The sequence below is a fragment of the Akebia trifoliata genome, chromosome 1, assembly GCF_017979445.1.
Source record: "Akebia trifoliata isolate Shusen 1 chromosome 1, ASM1797944v1, whole genome shotgun sequence".
Lineage (NCBI taxonomy): Eukaryota > Viridiplantae > Streptophyta > Magnoliopsida > Ranunculales > Lardizabalaceae > Akebia > Akebia trifoliata.
Genome location: NC_141375.1, coordinates 5,674,817 through 5,689,764, shown reverse-complemented (window position 1 = coordinate 5,689,764; position 14,948 = coordinate 5,674,817). Strand labels below are relative to the sequence as shown.

At 35.0% G+C, this 14,948-nt stretch overlaps 1 protein-coding gene across 2 annotated transcripts in view; it reads left to right on the top strand.

Moving 5' to 3' along the window:
- BGAL17 (beta-galactosidase 17) overlaps nucleotides 1–7,921 on the top strand; it is a 52,012-nt gene extending 44,091 nt beyond the window's left edge. For both annotated transcript variants that reach the window (XM_086436608.1, XM_086436599.1), the window contains exons 17-19: nucleotides 6,461–6,606; nucleotides 6,726–6,791; nucleotides 7,431–7,921. In XM_086436608.1, coding sequence (XP_086292734.1) covers nucleotides 6,461–6,606; nucleotides 6,726–6,791; nucleotides 7,431–7,529 — 311 coding nt within the window. In that variant the 3' untranslated portion in view covers nucleotides 7,530–7,921. The remainder of the gene's footprint in view (nucleotides 1–6,460; nucleotides 6,607–6,725; nucleotides 6,792–7,430) is intronic.
- The last annotated feature ends 7,027 nt before the right edge of the window (nucleotides 7,922–14,948 follow it).

Sequence of the window (14,948 nt, the reverse complement as noted above, 5' to 3'; positions counted from 1 at the left end):
CACCACCCAGAAACACTTTCGTATGGCAGCAACAAGGGTAGAAACCCTATCAAAGGCAAAAAATCGAATCAAACCACCTATGGAAGGCAAAAAACCCCATCGTAGGGCAGAAACACAGCGTAAAAATCTATTGTAACATGTGAAAAAGAATGATAAAACCCTATCACAACATGTGATTAAGAGAATAAGAATAAAAATAAAAATATCTCTAACGAAGCTGCTGCTAGGTTATTAGGTCTAAAGATCTAGAGGTGTTGGTGAAGGAAGAAGAGAGAGGAAAAGTGAGGAGGGGAGACTTCAAGATCCCAAAAAATCGAAGAAGGGTCCTCTAGGGTTTTGATACCAAGAAGAATTGCAGAAAAGTAATTGTCAAGTCTCATTATGAGAGCTTGGCAAATATATTTATTAGTAAAAGAGTAAATAGATGTAAACGCCTTACAAAGAAATAAAAGAATAAAAATAGAAAAACATTCCTATTTCCAATAAATCCCAAGAAGTAAACAAAGACAGGATTGCGTGGGGCTTGCAGCCCTCCAAGAAAAAAAAAAGATACAATTTTTGCTTGAACCCAACTTGAAAGGAACAATGAATAATAAGGTGCTCCACTGATTCCTCTGCTTCCTTATGCATACAACACATATTTGGCCCTGGGAAACCACTCCTAATAACCTGATATATAGTAAGAATAAGTCCTTGCTCACACACCAAATGAAAAAGGCCACCATAGAATGAACCTTAGGGCCCCAAACTGCTGCCAAAGGAAAAGGATGACCTCTTAGGTCGAAAGGGAGTCATAAAATGAACTGACCAACAATACTCCATTTCGGTTGCCAATCCAGACCCTAACATCATCCCCCATGAGATACGCCAACGACCGATCCTCAAATTTAGTGCTTACCACGAATAGATTGTATGGTCTAGGCGTATGCTTAGAAGTTATAGCGTCCTCAGATTGGGTGCTACATGATTCTAGATCTGTTTTTGGACCTTTGCATCTTCCTTGTAATATCCAACATCAACAATAACATAAACAAGAACCACATCAACCTAGCAAAACTACACATTTTTCTTCCAATAAGCAAATGCTTTTGTTGGGTTTTTTTTAAAAAGAATTTTTAAGAGAGTTAAATAAATGGGTTAAATTCCAAAAAAATACAACCTAGATAGACAAAATGTCCTGGCTAGCAAGGGCCATAAACAATAGATTCCCACCTAATCACACAGTCCTAACAAAATAGATTGTTACAATCTTCAACAATTGAGGACTGATGGAAAGTGTAGCTTTTGCCTTTAAGATCATTATCTATCTGTCATTTAAAAATTATGCTATTGCTATCCTCCCAAATATGCCCCCCCCCGACAAATCACAAAAAGAGGCATGGATCAAATAGATGATCACTAAAGGAGAATGCATATATGCAACCACCAAAGGCATTCAAAATAGTCGTTGGCATGGTCCAATGCTCACCAAAGAGCTCAAATAAGGGCTCCACACTACCTGAGCTATGGAGCAATGCAAACAAGAGATAATGGTCTGCCTTGAGAATGCATATCTTTTTTCAAGAGATAAGATGGTCTGCCACGAGAATCTTGTCCAACCAAGCTGGTCATAGAAAAGGAAGTAGGGAAACTTGTGGAGAGGCTTGGATACTGAACAAGTACAAGGATTGGATAGAAACGGACTCCATTTCCCAGTCATTTAGTTTCTAAGGCCCAAATTCCAAGAAAGGTTTCTCTAACCCTCCAATTTTTCAACACGATGTTTCCAGATTATGTTGTATTTCTTTCATAAGAGATTTTCATATCTATCATAATTTTGGATGCTAATTGTTGTATGTGGGAATTAAGGCTTGTTTAATTACTCTTCATTAGAAGAATCAGTAAACCTCCAAAGATGCTTATTATTATATATGGATTATAAAGGCAAAACTCTTCCTCTAGATATCTTAAATAGTTGAGCATTTGGTGGTGCTAAGAGCTGTATGGTTGTGACATTACAATACTTGCACAAAAATTGTGTATTTTGGTCAAATTGTTTGTTGAATCAAAACCATATTAGGGTTGTATTAAATCATGTTGAGAATCAAGAATAGAAACCATTGCAAGTGTTAGGAAGCTACAAACAATGGAATGAGAAAAGGAATCTTTAATCTAGAGAAAACCACCTTGAAAGTTTCAGCATGACTAGTTTATGTTGCGAAAACAATATTAATTTTAGGTGTCACAATTGGACTATGCTTTGTCTACCGTATAATGGGAATCAATTCAACTACCATTGTAAGGTGTCCATATTAGGTGTGCCTCTAGTTCTTCTCATTATACACTGAGATTCAAGAAAGTCGTTGGCAGTACAAAGAAAGTCAGAGCCTATATCTTATAATCATAAAGGGGGTTATAGATGTTTCCTAGAGGTAGTAATCGGAGTATGGCTGAGATGGTTAATTGCCAGTTTTGAAATGGTGCTATTGAAGCTAGGATTGTGACGGGTGCTTGTAAGAGCTTGGCATAGATCGGGGTCTCCAAAGAGAGATTTTTATTGTTTTCTCTTCATGGCTGTCTAGACCGGTTGGAGTGAGTGGGAAGATTCAAGAGCTTGTTCCACTCATGGTTCAAAATATCGTTTCGAATTGATGTTTCGATTTTTTCAAAAACTGAAACATTCGAAACATTATATATTAATATTTACATAAGTCTTTCACATGAGACCATTGTCAAGGGGCATCTTATCAATTTAAAACACAAGGGGGGGGGGGCATCTCATCAATCTAAAAACACGGGGGTATCTCAAATATTTACAAAAAACACAACTTTGCGTCCCATGACCTAGTCTTCAATAAAAGACTAGGATCAAGGGCATCTACGGGTAGAGGAAAAAAAGGTTTTCTTTTCAGAAAAAAAAATCGTAGAAGAGAAAAAATCATAGAGAGAAGGAAGAAGAAGAAGAAGGAGAAGGAGAAGGAGAAGAAAAAGGAAGGAAGAAGAACTCACTGAAATTTTTTGACGAAATCGCCTAAATCATTTAGATATGTTTGAATCACTGGAATCTTTTTTTTTCCTCCAGATCCGTGGCGAAAATACTGAAATCTGCTCTTTATCATCTAGATTTGGTTCAAAATAATCAAAATCTTCAATTGTTTCATTTTCCCCCTTGTTTCGTCTCGAGAAGTCGAAAAACCTAAATATTTCGGCCGAAACATTCTGAAATGAAACGATATTTTGAACCATGCTTCCACTTGCTTTATGTTGGGGCTTATTAAAAACAATCAACAAAGTCGGGGTTTTGGAACAAGTTGGCAAAGGAAAAAATTCGAGAAATTTGGTATACCCAGGAAAAAATCGGAAAGAAATTGGGCGTTGGTGTTTTCATATTATATCATTAAATCCCATATTAAATTATAATAATGAATCACCAAACCCCCCCCCCCCCCATATAGATATATTTTGCATCCACAACAAGTAACCACAAGTGTACACCACATTCAAGGTTTATAGTATTCAAAATATAAAAATATTCGATATCATCCTCATCATTGAATGCTGTATCAATAGAATGGTCGCTATCATCTTCATCAAGGTCATCTTCTCTTACTAGTGCTTCAATTTCATCTTTCGTTTTAATATTTTTTAATCACAAAGTTCTCTCTTTAATCATGAAGTTCGTGATGTAGTTGTGAAGTTCGTAAAAGTCATGATTACATCAGTAAAGGAAAACGTCATGATTTAATCGCGACTTTTTTAGTAAGTTGGAGGATTTGGTGACAATGTTGTAAAAGAGCAACGTAGTTATTTTTTGAAGATCAAACCAAATCTTTGCCAGAAATGTGTAGAGCTGTTAGGGAGCTATTAATCAGTTGTGTTTCTGTCTTAATGGATTTTGGGTATATTAAGTTAAAAGACTTTGTATGGTTTCATTTGTTCTATGTTGGGGAATTTGGATAGAGGAATAAAATCATTTTTTTGAAGATTAAATCAAATCCTTGCTCGAATTGTGTAGAGCTACTCAATTTTGATAGGTTGGGTTTAATTGAATTGAGAGAACTCAAAAAGTGATTGATTACTCAGTCCTAATTAGGTTTTAAAGGGTTACATAGTCTAATAAGTGGAAGAGACTAAAAAGGACAAAAGACGTAAAAACTAATAAAATAGAGTTATTCAACACTCCCCCTCAAGTTGGTGTGTGGATATCGACAACGCCCAACTTGGACAAAACACCTTCAAAATCAGTTTTGCTAACACCTTTAGTAAGAATATCGGCAAGTTGTTGAGATGTAAGAACAAAAGGAGTACAAAACTACCCAGAAATAATCTTTTCTTTAATGAAATGTCAATCAACTTTAATATGCTTCATTCTGTCATATTGAACCGGATTTGCTGCTATGTTAATAGATGATTTATTATCACAATATAGTGAAAGGGGGATGTCACAGGAAGACACAAATCAACTAGTAAAGTCTTGAGCCACAACAACTTACACACTCCAAGTGCCATAGTTCTGTACTCTAACTTAACACTGGACTGAGAAATCACATCCCGCTTCTTACTGCGTCAAGTTACCAAGCTGCCACCAACTTTAGTATAGTACCCAAATGTGGACCGTCTATCAGTCACTGAACTAGCATAATCTGCATCTGTCCATGCTTCAACACGAAGGTCTTGGAGAACATAAAACTAGTCGCAATGTATGGTTGCATAGATGTAATCAGCTAAGAACAGACCATAAAGTCATTAGCAAACCATTGGGAGTAAGTACTAGTGTCAGTTGATGCAAGTTGTTTGTCCGTCCCTGTGGGATAACCGATCTTCCCTTTTCCACCAGTAAACATTTCAACCGATCATGCCCAAAGAAGATAATTAGGACCATCTAATTTCAAGGTGGTAATTTGGATGTCTGGAAATTCGGTTGAATGAAAGAGAAGACCGCCCGATCCATCACTATTACCGGTGATCAAGAAAGAGGACGTCTCGGAGGCCATCAAAGAGTTGATGTGCTTTGGTTGATGAGGGTTCCAATAAGAAGAGGTGACGACTCACAAGGAGAAACTGATCACAACACTCTAAAGGTGGCAATACACTATCGTAAGAGGCGTGGAAGGTAATCAAACACGGTTGTAGGTGACCAAAGAAGTCATTATTGCAATCGTAGGGCACCTAGGAGCAATTTTGTCGCTACCCTAAGCTTCAAACAGCAACACTACTGTGAACACAGCCTCAAAACAACACCTTGCTGTGAGCGCACTCCCAAAACAGCACCCTGCTGTGATCAAAACCCCCAAACAACACCACTGCTGTGATCGAAACCCCCAAATAGCACCTGCCTCGATTGTTTTTAGCAAACAGCCAAGGAGCTGTTGCCGCAGGTCTTTATGGATGGTCTAAGGGTTATCGTTTGGCCTAAAAGCCACAAAAAAAAAAAAAAAAAAAAAAAAACAGCACCTCTATTGTTGCTGTAGGGCTTCAAGATGTTCTAACGACCCTATCGCATGGTGCTATTAGGGTATGGAGAAAAAAAAACCCCATAGGGGTGATGTTTTAATCTAAGATGAGAGCTGTTGAAGATGGATTTAAGAGAAAAGGGGGACGATGGGGTTGTAGCAAGGAAGGGGGGAGGGGAGGGGAGGGGAGACGAGTGGAGGTAGGTTCTGATACCAAATTGAATTGAGAGAACTCAAATAGTGATTAATTATTCAGCCCTAATTAGGTTTTAAAGGGATTACATAGTCTAATAAGTGGAAAAGACTAAAAAGGACAAAAAACCTAAAAATTAATAAAATAGAGTTATTCAACAGGTTTCCATTTTGAAGAAATTTCTAGAGTTAGAAGGTATTGTGTGTTAGGGGTGATCTTTTTTATTTTTATTATAGAATTAGTCAATTTATTCGATTGGCAATTCCTGCTGCTTTTGTTATCCATTGTTTCTTAGGAATTTCCCATTCTTATAATGATATTTATAATCATATTTCTTACTTGGGTGGTAAAGTATAACCTAATAAATGATTTAGTATTCTTGACATGCATCCAGTCATTTATCACTTGGCCGTTGACAGCAACACCATGCCTCTGTGTGTGTCTCTATATCTAGTGTAGATTAGTTAGCAATACAGACTGCCGCATTGACTTTAGCGGTATTGATATTCATTATGACCTATCAGATCAACTGCATCTGATTGTGTAGTGTAGGAATGTTATTTTGACGTATAACACCCATTCACCTATAGAGTGAGGCATGTGGAAAGGAACTTACTGTTTAAGTGCTCTAATGCTCGTATGATGGAGGCTTTCAACTATTATGCGCTCAAATCAACCGCAATAATTGTATCAAGTTGTTAAGCTGTTGTTTCTACTGCTTGAGCATTTGTAGTTGACCATGCTTGCTTGCTCTAGTTAATCTCGTCTTGCAAGCTTGTGTCTATTAAAAGCATGAATAACAATGACTTAATCATATTTGGCTTTCCTTTTGCAGTGATCTTGTCAAAAGCACCAGAATTTTATGAAGGTCATTTCACAATTGACACAACGGAACAAGTTGAAGACACATTCCTCGCATTCAATGGCTGGGGTAAAGGGGTTGCACTAGTGAACAATTTTAATATAGGGAGATACTGGCCGGTAAAAATAAGATACTCCAGTTCAAGCTCAGTAATTTTGTTTGTGATTTAAGACATGATATCATGTTTTCATATAGTTGCTTATGTTCTTTTGAAATTGTTGGATGGACCATTTTGCAGTTAGCTGGACCACAATGCAACCTTTATGTTCCTGCTCCGTTACTTCGACATGGGGAAAATGTTGTGGTATGTGAAGCCAATTTCCTTTTCATACAGTTGAAATTTCTCTTTCGGATGCTACTGTCTATTCTTACAGTTTAGCTTCAAATAGACATCTGAACCCCTTGGCATGGTAAAATGTATTCGTTCTTTACAATTGGCCATGACCCCCCCCTCCCCCTCTTTTGATTTTGGATTCACTCGAACTTGATTATTTTTTATCCAAAAATGAAGAAGAAAAATGGGAAAAAAAATAGAAAATAAAAGTGGTTAATGCAAAAAATCCAATTCTTAGTCTGATTGCCTTTGGGTTATTATTTTTAGGAAGTGTACTTTTATTTTAAAAAAAAGATAAGAATGTACAAAAGGCGGTTGAGGTGACCGACCTAACATAGAAAGGCAAAAAAAAACTACCACCTAAAAACAAACTCTTCAAAACTAACACGTTTGAACTCAAAAAGAGTTGCACCCTAAAAAAATTACAGTCCAAGAATATTTGGTTATTGACTGGTCACATAAAAACAGAAGGGGGGGGGGGGGGGGGGGTATGGTATTTACTTAATTTGGAATGTTTATCAACTTTGATTTTTATTTTCCTGGTTTTGTTTTCTAAGGCATCTTGTCGGACTGCAGCAGCATTTATTAATTTTGGTTATTTCTATTCAGATCATACTAGAGTTGGAAGCTCCAAACCCTGAGCTTATCATCAATTCAGTTGATCAGCCAGATTTTACATGTGGGCCATCGAAAGTACATCATCTTTGACTCTACATAAACATTGCTTCCACGGGGATGATACGAAAGGGGGATTTGCTCAAACTATTTGTCGAGGAGAATAAGGTGAATGGTATGGCAATCATTGTGATGCAGTGGTGTAATGGATCGATTTATATTTTGGGTAAAGATAAATACCCAAAACCTATTGGTTTTGGTGCTGATATAGGTGGATCTGGAATAGAGACAATTTGAACATTTTGAAACAATCAAAGCTTTTGAGGTTAATGTTTTGTTCCGGTTTTAGTTGAAATTGGAATAATTTGGAGATATATTTTGAGACCGGAACTAAAATTGAACCATACATATAACTATGAATCAGGAAAGTGAGATATGAGGTACAATCTTAAGGTCACTTCAGCATTAATTCTTTTTATTTTGAATTGGTTGCCTCATTAGCTGTTCTTATAATTTTGGAGATTGCACGAAGACCACACATTCTCGTTGGCCCACATGTATTGAAGTGCATTCCAACGTGCATAACATAGGTATTCTTGTAATTTTGAGATGCCCCATAATACTCGTGACCAATGGCAATATGTGGTCTTGATGTGTTTCCAAAATTGCACTCTCATCATAGAGTCAATAGAGTTATATTCTACTGAAAATTGGGCTGAGAGGACTAACATCCACTTTAGTTTTTTTATGTTTTTTTTATATCATTGTCTTTTAAATATTCAATGTTTGTCATTATTAATATAAAATGTTATTAATATAAAGGAAAAATTACTAAATAGTCCTTGACGTTAACTTTTATTTTACTTTAACCCTTGACTTTTGTGGGTTATCAAAATAGTCTGTTTAGTAAATCCCTTTTTTCAATACAGTCCCTAAACCTTACTCTAGACATTTCTCACAATTGAAATGTCAATATTTCTTTTATCATTTAAACTCATCATTTTTCGTCAAAAAAAATTAGATTTTTGACATCCTGATCGAGCTTTGGAGAATCCATTCCGATGAAAAGGATTTGAGAAGGAAGAAGAAGTCATTTTCAAGGAATTTTTCTAGCATTTTGAAGAGTATGTAAAAAAAATTGGGATGTTTCAATTGTCTTCCTTTTTAGATGAAAATGGATCAAGGATGGTTCTTTTGGTTTGGAATCATCTGCACAAGTCATTATATCAAGTTTCAAGTCAATCTTTTTATGTATTTTAGTTAGAAAAACTTGAAAAAATAAAATCGGGTGGGTTTTACAGTGTTAAAGTCGACAATTAAAAAATTGGTTACCTCAACAATAATTAAAAGAAATTGGTGACCTTGACAATAATTATAAATAAAAAAATTGTCGACCTCGATGTTGTAAAATCCACTTGATTTCATTTTTTTTTTTAAATTTAACTAAAATACATGGAAAGATCGATTTAAAACTTGACATAATGACTTCTGTAGATGATTTTAAATCAAAAGAGCCAACCTTGATCAATTTTTATCAAGAAAAGGAAGCAAAATAAATGAAAAAAATCGTAGTTTTTTGACATACATATTTAAAATGCTTGAAAATGGCTTCTTCTTCCTTCTCAAATACTTTTCATTAGCATGGAGTCTCCAAAACTCGGGAGGCCGGACATTCAAATTTTTTGGACGAAAATGATGAGTTTAAATAGATATGGCAATTTTGACATTTCAATCGTCAGAAATGTCTAGAGTGGGGGTTCAAGGACTATTTTGAAAGGAGGGACTTACTAAATGGACTATTTTGATAACCCGTAAAAGTCAAGGTCTAAATTGAAAGAAAAGTTAGCGCCATGAATTATTAGGTCATTTTTCCTAATATAAAATGATTGTTTTATTGTAGCATGTATTAATATTGAATTATACCACAAATAAAATTATTGTGTTGGTAAAATACAAATCTGAATCTGGGATTCCACATGTCCTTCAAAGAACTACGCTTATTACTGTAAATAGGAGTGGACCAAGTGTCAACCCACTAAATTGGATCAATGACAAATGGAGCATTCTCTTGTGGATATAATGCTGAAGTATGATATAGAGGCAATCGGAGTTTGTAGTACGAATAAAGATTCAAAATTATAAGAAAACTTTTTCAAAACTAACTTAAGTGTCGGGAAATAATGGTAAACGTTCGACACTCAGCTGAAGCTCATTAAGGAGATAGAAGAAAATTGAAATCATATACTCTTATGACGTTTTGAAAGTATTTTCCTTGTTTCTTTCCTGTGAATGAGACTTGCTGATCAAGCAGAATGTGTGCATCAATTAGTGTGACATCCAAAGCAACAACAATACCCTTAAACGATCATTCTCTCAAATGTACATGAGATAAAAATTTTCTGATTGGTCGGTGAAATGTCGGGGGGACTATTATCTTTCGTACAAACATATCATTGCATCTAACACTTCATAAAAATACATACTTACGGTTTCTCCAGAATATTGGAATCAATATTTTATAAATCGATTCCAATAACATATTGTCATCTTCTCTTCCACATTTATATATCTACTATCATTGAGCCAATTTTTATATCGAAAATGTTCACACAACTGTATGAAGTATTTTTCTCTATCCTAAAGATCTCGTACATATGTATCGAAGATCCTTTCAAAAACTCCCGCACATATGCATTGTCTGAAAGTGATGAAATACAAAACCTTACTCGAACATTAGTACAACTTTTTAGCTTAAGCATGAAAAGTAATGTTACCAATCACAATAACAACTATTGCTTTGGTGTCATTATTGTTGGATTAATATAAGATTTATCCTAATTTTTGAATGGAAATGAAAGAAAAGTAAAAAAGTAAAAGTAAGAATTAAGTAGTTTGTTTTTTAAAGTTGTAGCGTAAAATTTTCGTCTCACATTGAATAGAAACAACTAAAAAGTGTAATTTTTATATAGAAGCTCTCATATAGTGTAGTAAGTGTAAGAAAGATATGGGTCAAGTCCACGCACACGTAAGGGCCCATGTGTTCTAAAAGAGAGTTGGACCTATTGGCCCAAAAAACCTTAGTACGTGTGTGCGGATGCGATACGCCAGCAAGGGGAGTGCAAATCTTCGAATTTAAATCTCACGTGGGTGCGTGTGAAAGGCCCACTTTTACTAAAACTTTGTTGGACCGAGTTGAACTCAATGAGACTCAATTAGAGTCAACTCTAGAGACATGTAGTTATAACCTAAACCCAAACTCTATTAAGAGGTATGTCTGTTCGAAAAGTCACAACTCTTGTTAACAGTTTTGGTGACTGTCTAGAGAGGCATTTCTATTTCTATAAATTCACATTACTTTTCTCATTTGAATTCATTCAATTTTTGAGTTTTTTATTTGCATAACGCCCTTCTTGTTTTTAAAAGATTTCTTTGTGTGTCATTGAGAGTACTAATCACAATACAAGTTCAATTATACGTGTACATTTGGAGTGTTGCCTTGTACACGTGTAGAGTGTTGTATCTTAGGAAATAGATATCCAGAGACTGTTGGCACATCACAGGGGCAAAATCTATCTTAAGGCTATTGTGTCCAATACAAATCTTGTTCATTTCAACATTACGATAATATATTTTACGATATTTAGAATTTACTTTGTTACTTTATTGCACATTATTTTTCTGTTTATTGTTTGTAATCTAATGTCACAGGTTTTAAACAATCTTAAAACAGATTTATTAATATTTCTGTGTCGATTAGATTTTTAGAAAAGAAAATGAATTTTAGAATGCATATTCTGCAAGAAAAGCCTGAGAAGTTTAACAGCACAGACTTCAAAAGGTGGCAACAAAATATGTTGTTCTATTTAACAACATTGAATTTGGAGAAATTCCTCCAAAATGATCCTCTTGTTCTCAAAGAGAATGAATCTGACACAACCATAGTTGCTGCTATTGAAGCATGAAAACATACAGAATTTCTTTGCAGGAATTATATCCTCAATGGACTAAATAACACATTATATAATGTGTACAGTTTAATTACTACTACAAATGAACTATGAGAATCCTTAGACAAAAAATATAATACAGAATATGTCGAACTTAAAAAATTTGTTGTTGGTAGATTCTTAGACTTCAAAATGTTGGATTCCAAAACAGGGATAAGTCAAATCCAAGAACTTCAGATTATCCTACATGAAATTTGTGGACCTGTGATTTATTCAATTTTGAATATATCAACCACTTTGGGGGGGTTTGGAGTTGCCACCATTCATATTTGAAATGGGTGTGAATGGTCACCCGGATTGCACTTTTTGAAAAATCATATTTTTTGGCACTTGATGACTCTCGTACGGATATGGCTCATTTGGTCTAACTTTTGATTCAAGGTAAAGGGATCCATTTTATGGAGTAGGGAAGGTGTTAGGCACCCTACTCCATCCACCGTTAGTGGTAACCTCGAACTCAGTCCATTTTTGAAAATAAAAATAAAATAGAAAGGAATCGAAAAATTCGATTTGTGCGTTGATTCAAACCATTGAGGGCACTCTTATTGAAAAATGGGCCCTTTGATGATTCAAGCCATTGGTGGTGTGTGTGTGTGTGTGTACGTAGAGAGGAGAAGAAGTAGAAGAGGGAAGTGGGGAGGAGAGAATGAGTGATCCTTGTTCAAACCCACCTTGAACTTGATTTGATCTTTTTTATCCTCCCAAAATATGAGTCTTCTTTTCTTGATCTTGATTATGATAATGAGTTAGACTTTTGATGGTTGAGGATTGAGTTGATAAGTTAGGAGAATTGAGGGTTGAGTATGATAATGAAAGAGTTAAGAGTTGAGATTAGAGGGTTGAGTATGGATGAGACTTGGGGGTATTTCTCAAATTTTCATTAGGTAGTGAGAGTTGAGGATGAGGGGGGTTTTATAGAGTTTGGGAGTTATTTTTAAGGGTAAAGTAGGATGAAAAGAGAAGGATTAGAATGGTGTGGGATTTAAGAGAAAGGTAGGGGTAAATTAGAAGGGTTTAGAGGCTATTTGTGTAAGAAGATTAAATGGGTTGGATCTTTCAACCCATTTGAGTTCAATGTTAGGTGAAGGATAATAAATGGTGAGGATGGGGTGTAAGAAAGTGATGAATGGGTTGAGTGTTTGGGGAGTGGTGTTTGGATTTGAGATAATGGGGGTGTAAGAGTGTGGTTGATGATATTTTGGAAGAGTGTGGGAGATGATGCCATGTGTTAAAATGGGTGGAAATGAAAGGTTGAGATGGATTGATGGGAGATTATGAGTGTTTGATTTGAGAGGAGGGGTGTGGGTTTAGATTGTAGATGTGAGTTTTGTAGGGGATGATGAGGGTAAATTAGGGGGAGGTATAAGTTAGGAGTGTAGGTAGATTAGATTTTTTTAGAGAAAATGTGATGGGTTGATGTGGGTAGATTAGGGGGAGGTATAGGTTAGAGGTGTGGGTAGATGATATTTAGAGAAAAGGTGATGGGATAGGTTGGGGATGAGGGATGTGAGTTGGGGTGGTGACATGTTTCCTATCTTGATGATTGTAGTGATTGGTTGTGATGATGGGTTAGGTTGAGTTAAATTTGGGTAATGAGTTGGGTTTTGGGATTTTGACTTTGGTTTGGTAGTGGATTGGATTAAAGAATGGTTGGATTTTAAGTTGTAGGTTGGGCTTGAGTATGATGGGCTTAGATTGGGTTGGGTGTATTGATGGATAAGATTAATTTGAATGGGCTTAAGTGATGGGTTTAGGTTGGGTTGGATGGGGTTAATTTGAATGAGCTTAAGTAATGGGTTTAAGTTGGGTTGGGGGGTGTAGAACAATAATGGGTTTGGACTTGTAGACTGTAGGAGGGAGGTGAGATGTTTGGGTCCATGGGCCACGTAAGTAGGCTTGGGTCATTTAAGAAAGAAAGATGATTTTTTTGGAGGTATGCGCTTTGAGGGCCTAGTACGATTTTTCTATTTTTTGGGCATTTTGCATTGAGGGCCCAGTCAAATTTAGGTGTCTACAAAATTCATACAAAATGTATGTTAGTTAATGAATCTTTTCAAATGGCATCAATAATTGAAAATTTACCGTCATGAAAAGATTTCAAAAATTATTTAAAAAACAAACGTAAAGAGATGAAGTTGGAAGACTTAAATGTGAGGTTGAGGATAGAGGAGGACAACAGAATGAATGAGAAAAATGTTAAGTACAACTCTTTCAAGTCTAAGGCCAATGTAGTGGAAGATAAAAGGTATAAGTTGAACTCTCACAACAAAAATAGGAAATTCTCCAACCAAGATAGTCTGGGTCCTAAAGGTAAGGATTTTAAATATTCAAGGGAAATTGTTATATGTGCAACAAACATGGACATCAAGTAAAGGATTGTCGTAAACGTAAGCAATAAAATTCATCGAAGAATAAACTTGTTCAAACCCAATTGACTAAAGTAGAAAACCTTACAGTACTTGTTTCCAACATCAACCTTTCTGTTGTTATCTCTGAAATCAACTTAATTAGAAATACTAGAGAATGGTGGATAGACACAAGAACTACTCGACATATATGTTTTGACAAGAATTTATTTTCAGAATATAAGAAAGTGAAAAATAAAGAAAAATTGTTTATGGTCAACTCTTCGACTTCAATAGTTGAAGGTCAAGGAAAGGTTGTGCGGAAATTTATTTCAGAAAATAATCTGACTTTAAATGATGTGTTGCATGTACTTAACATCCGAAAATTTTTGTATCCGGATTTTTACTTAATAAGAAGGGTTTCAAGTTGATTTTTGAGTCTGACAAATTTGTACTTACTAAGAATGAGATGTATGTATAAATGGTATTTGTCCGATAGTCAATTTAAAATGAATGTAATGACTATTGTACCCAACATTTCTAATGTAAATCAAATTAATTTTTCTATTTACATGCTTGAATTACTTAATGTTTGGCACGGTAGATTTGGACATTTTAATTATGATTCTTTAAGGAAAATGATTAATTTATGATTGTTGCATAAATTTATTTTTGATACTAATCATAAATGTAAAATTTGTGGAGTATCTAAATTTTCAAAATAATCTTTCAAATCTATTGAAAGAAATTTTGAAACTTTATATTTAATACACATTGATCTTTGTGATCTGAAATATGTTCAAACTAGAGGAGGTAAAAAGTATTTTACTACTTTTATTTATGACTGCACAAGATACAGTTATTTATACTTATTTAAAAATAAGAATGAAGTTTTGAACATGTTCATTATTTATAAAAATGAGATTGAGAATCAACTCAACAAAAAGATTAAGGTCCTAAAAATAAATTGAGGTGGTGAATATTATTCATTACCTTTTGACGACCTATGTGCACAACATGGAATTATTCATCAAATAACAACACCATACATGCCTCAACAAAATGGAGTTACTGAAAGGAAAAAAATCGAACATTAAAAGAAATGTTAATTGCGATGCTAACTAGTTCTACTTTACCACAGAACTTGTGGGGGAAAGTTT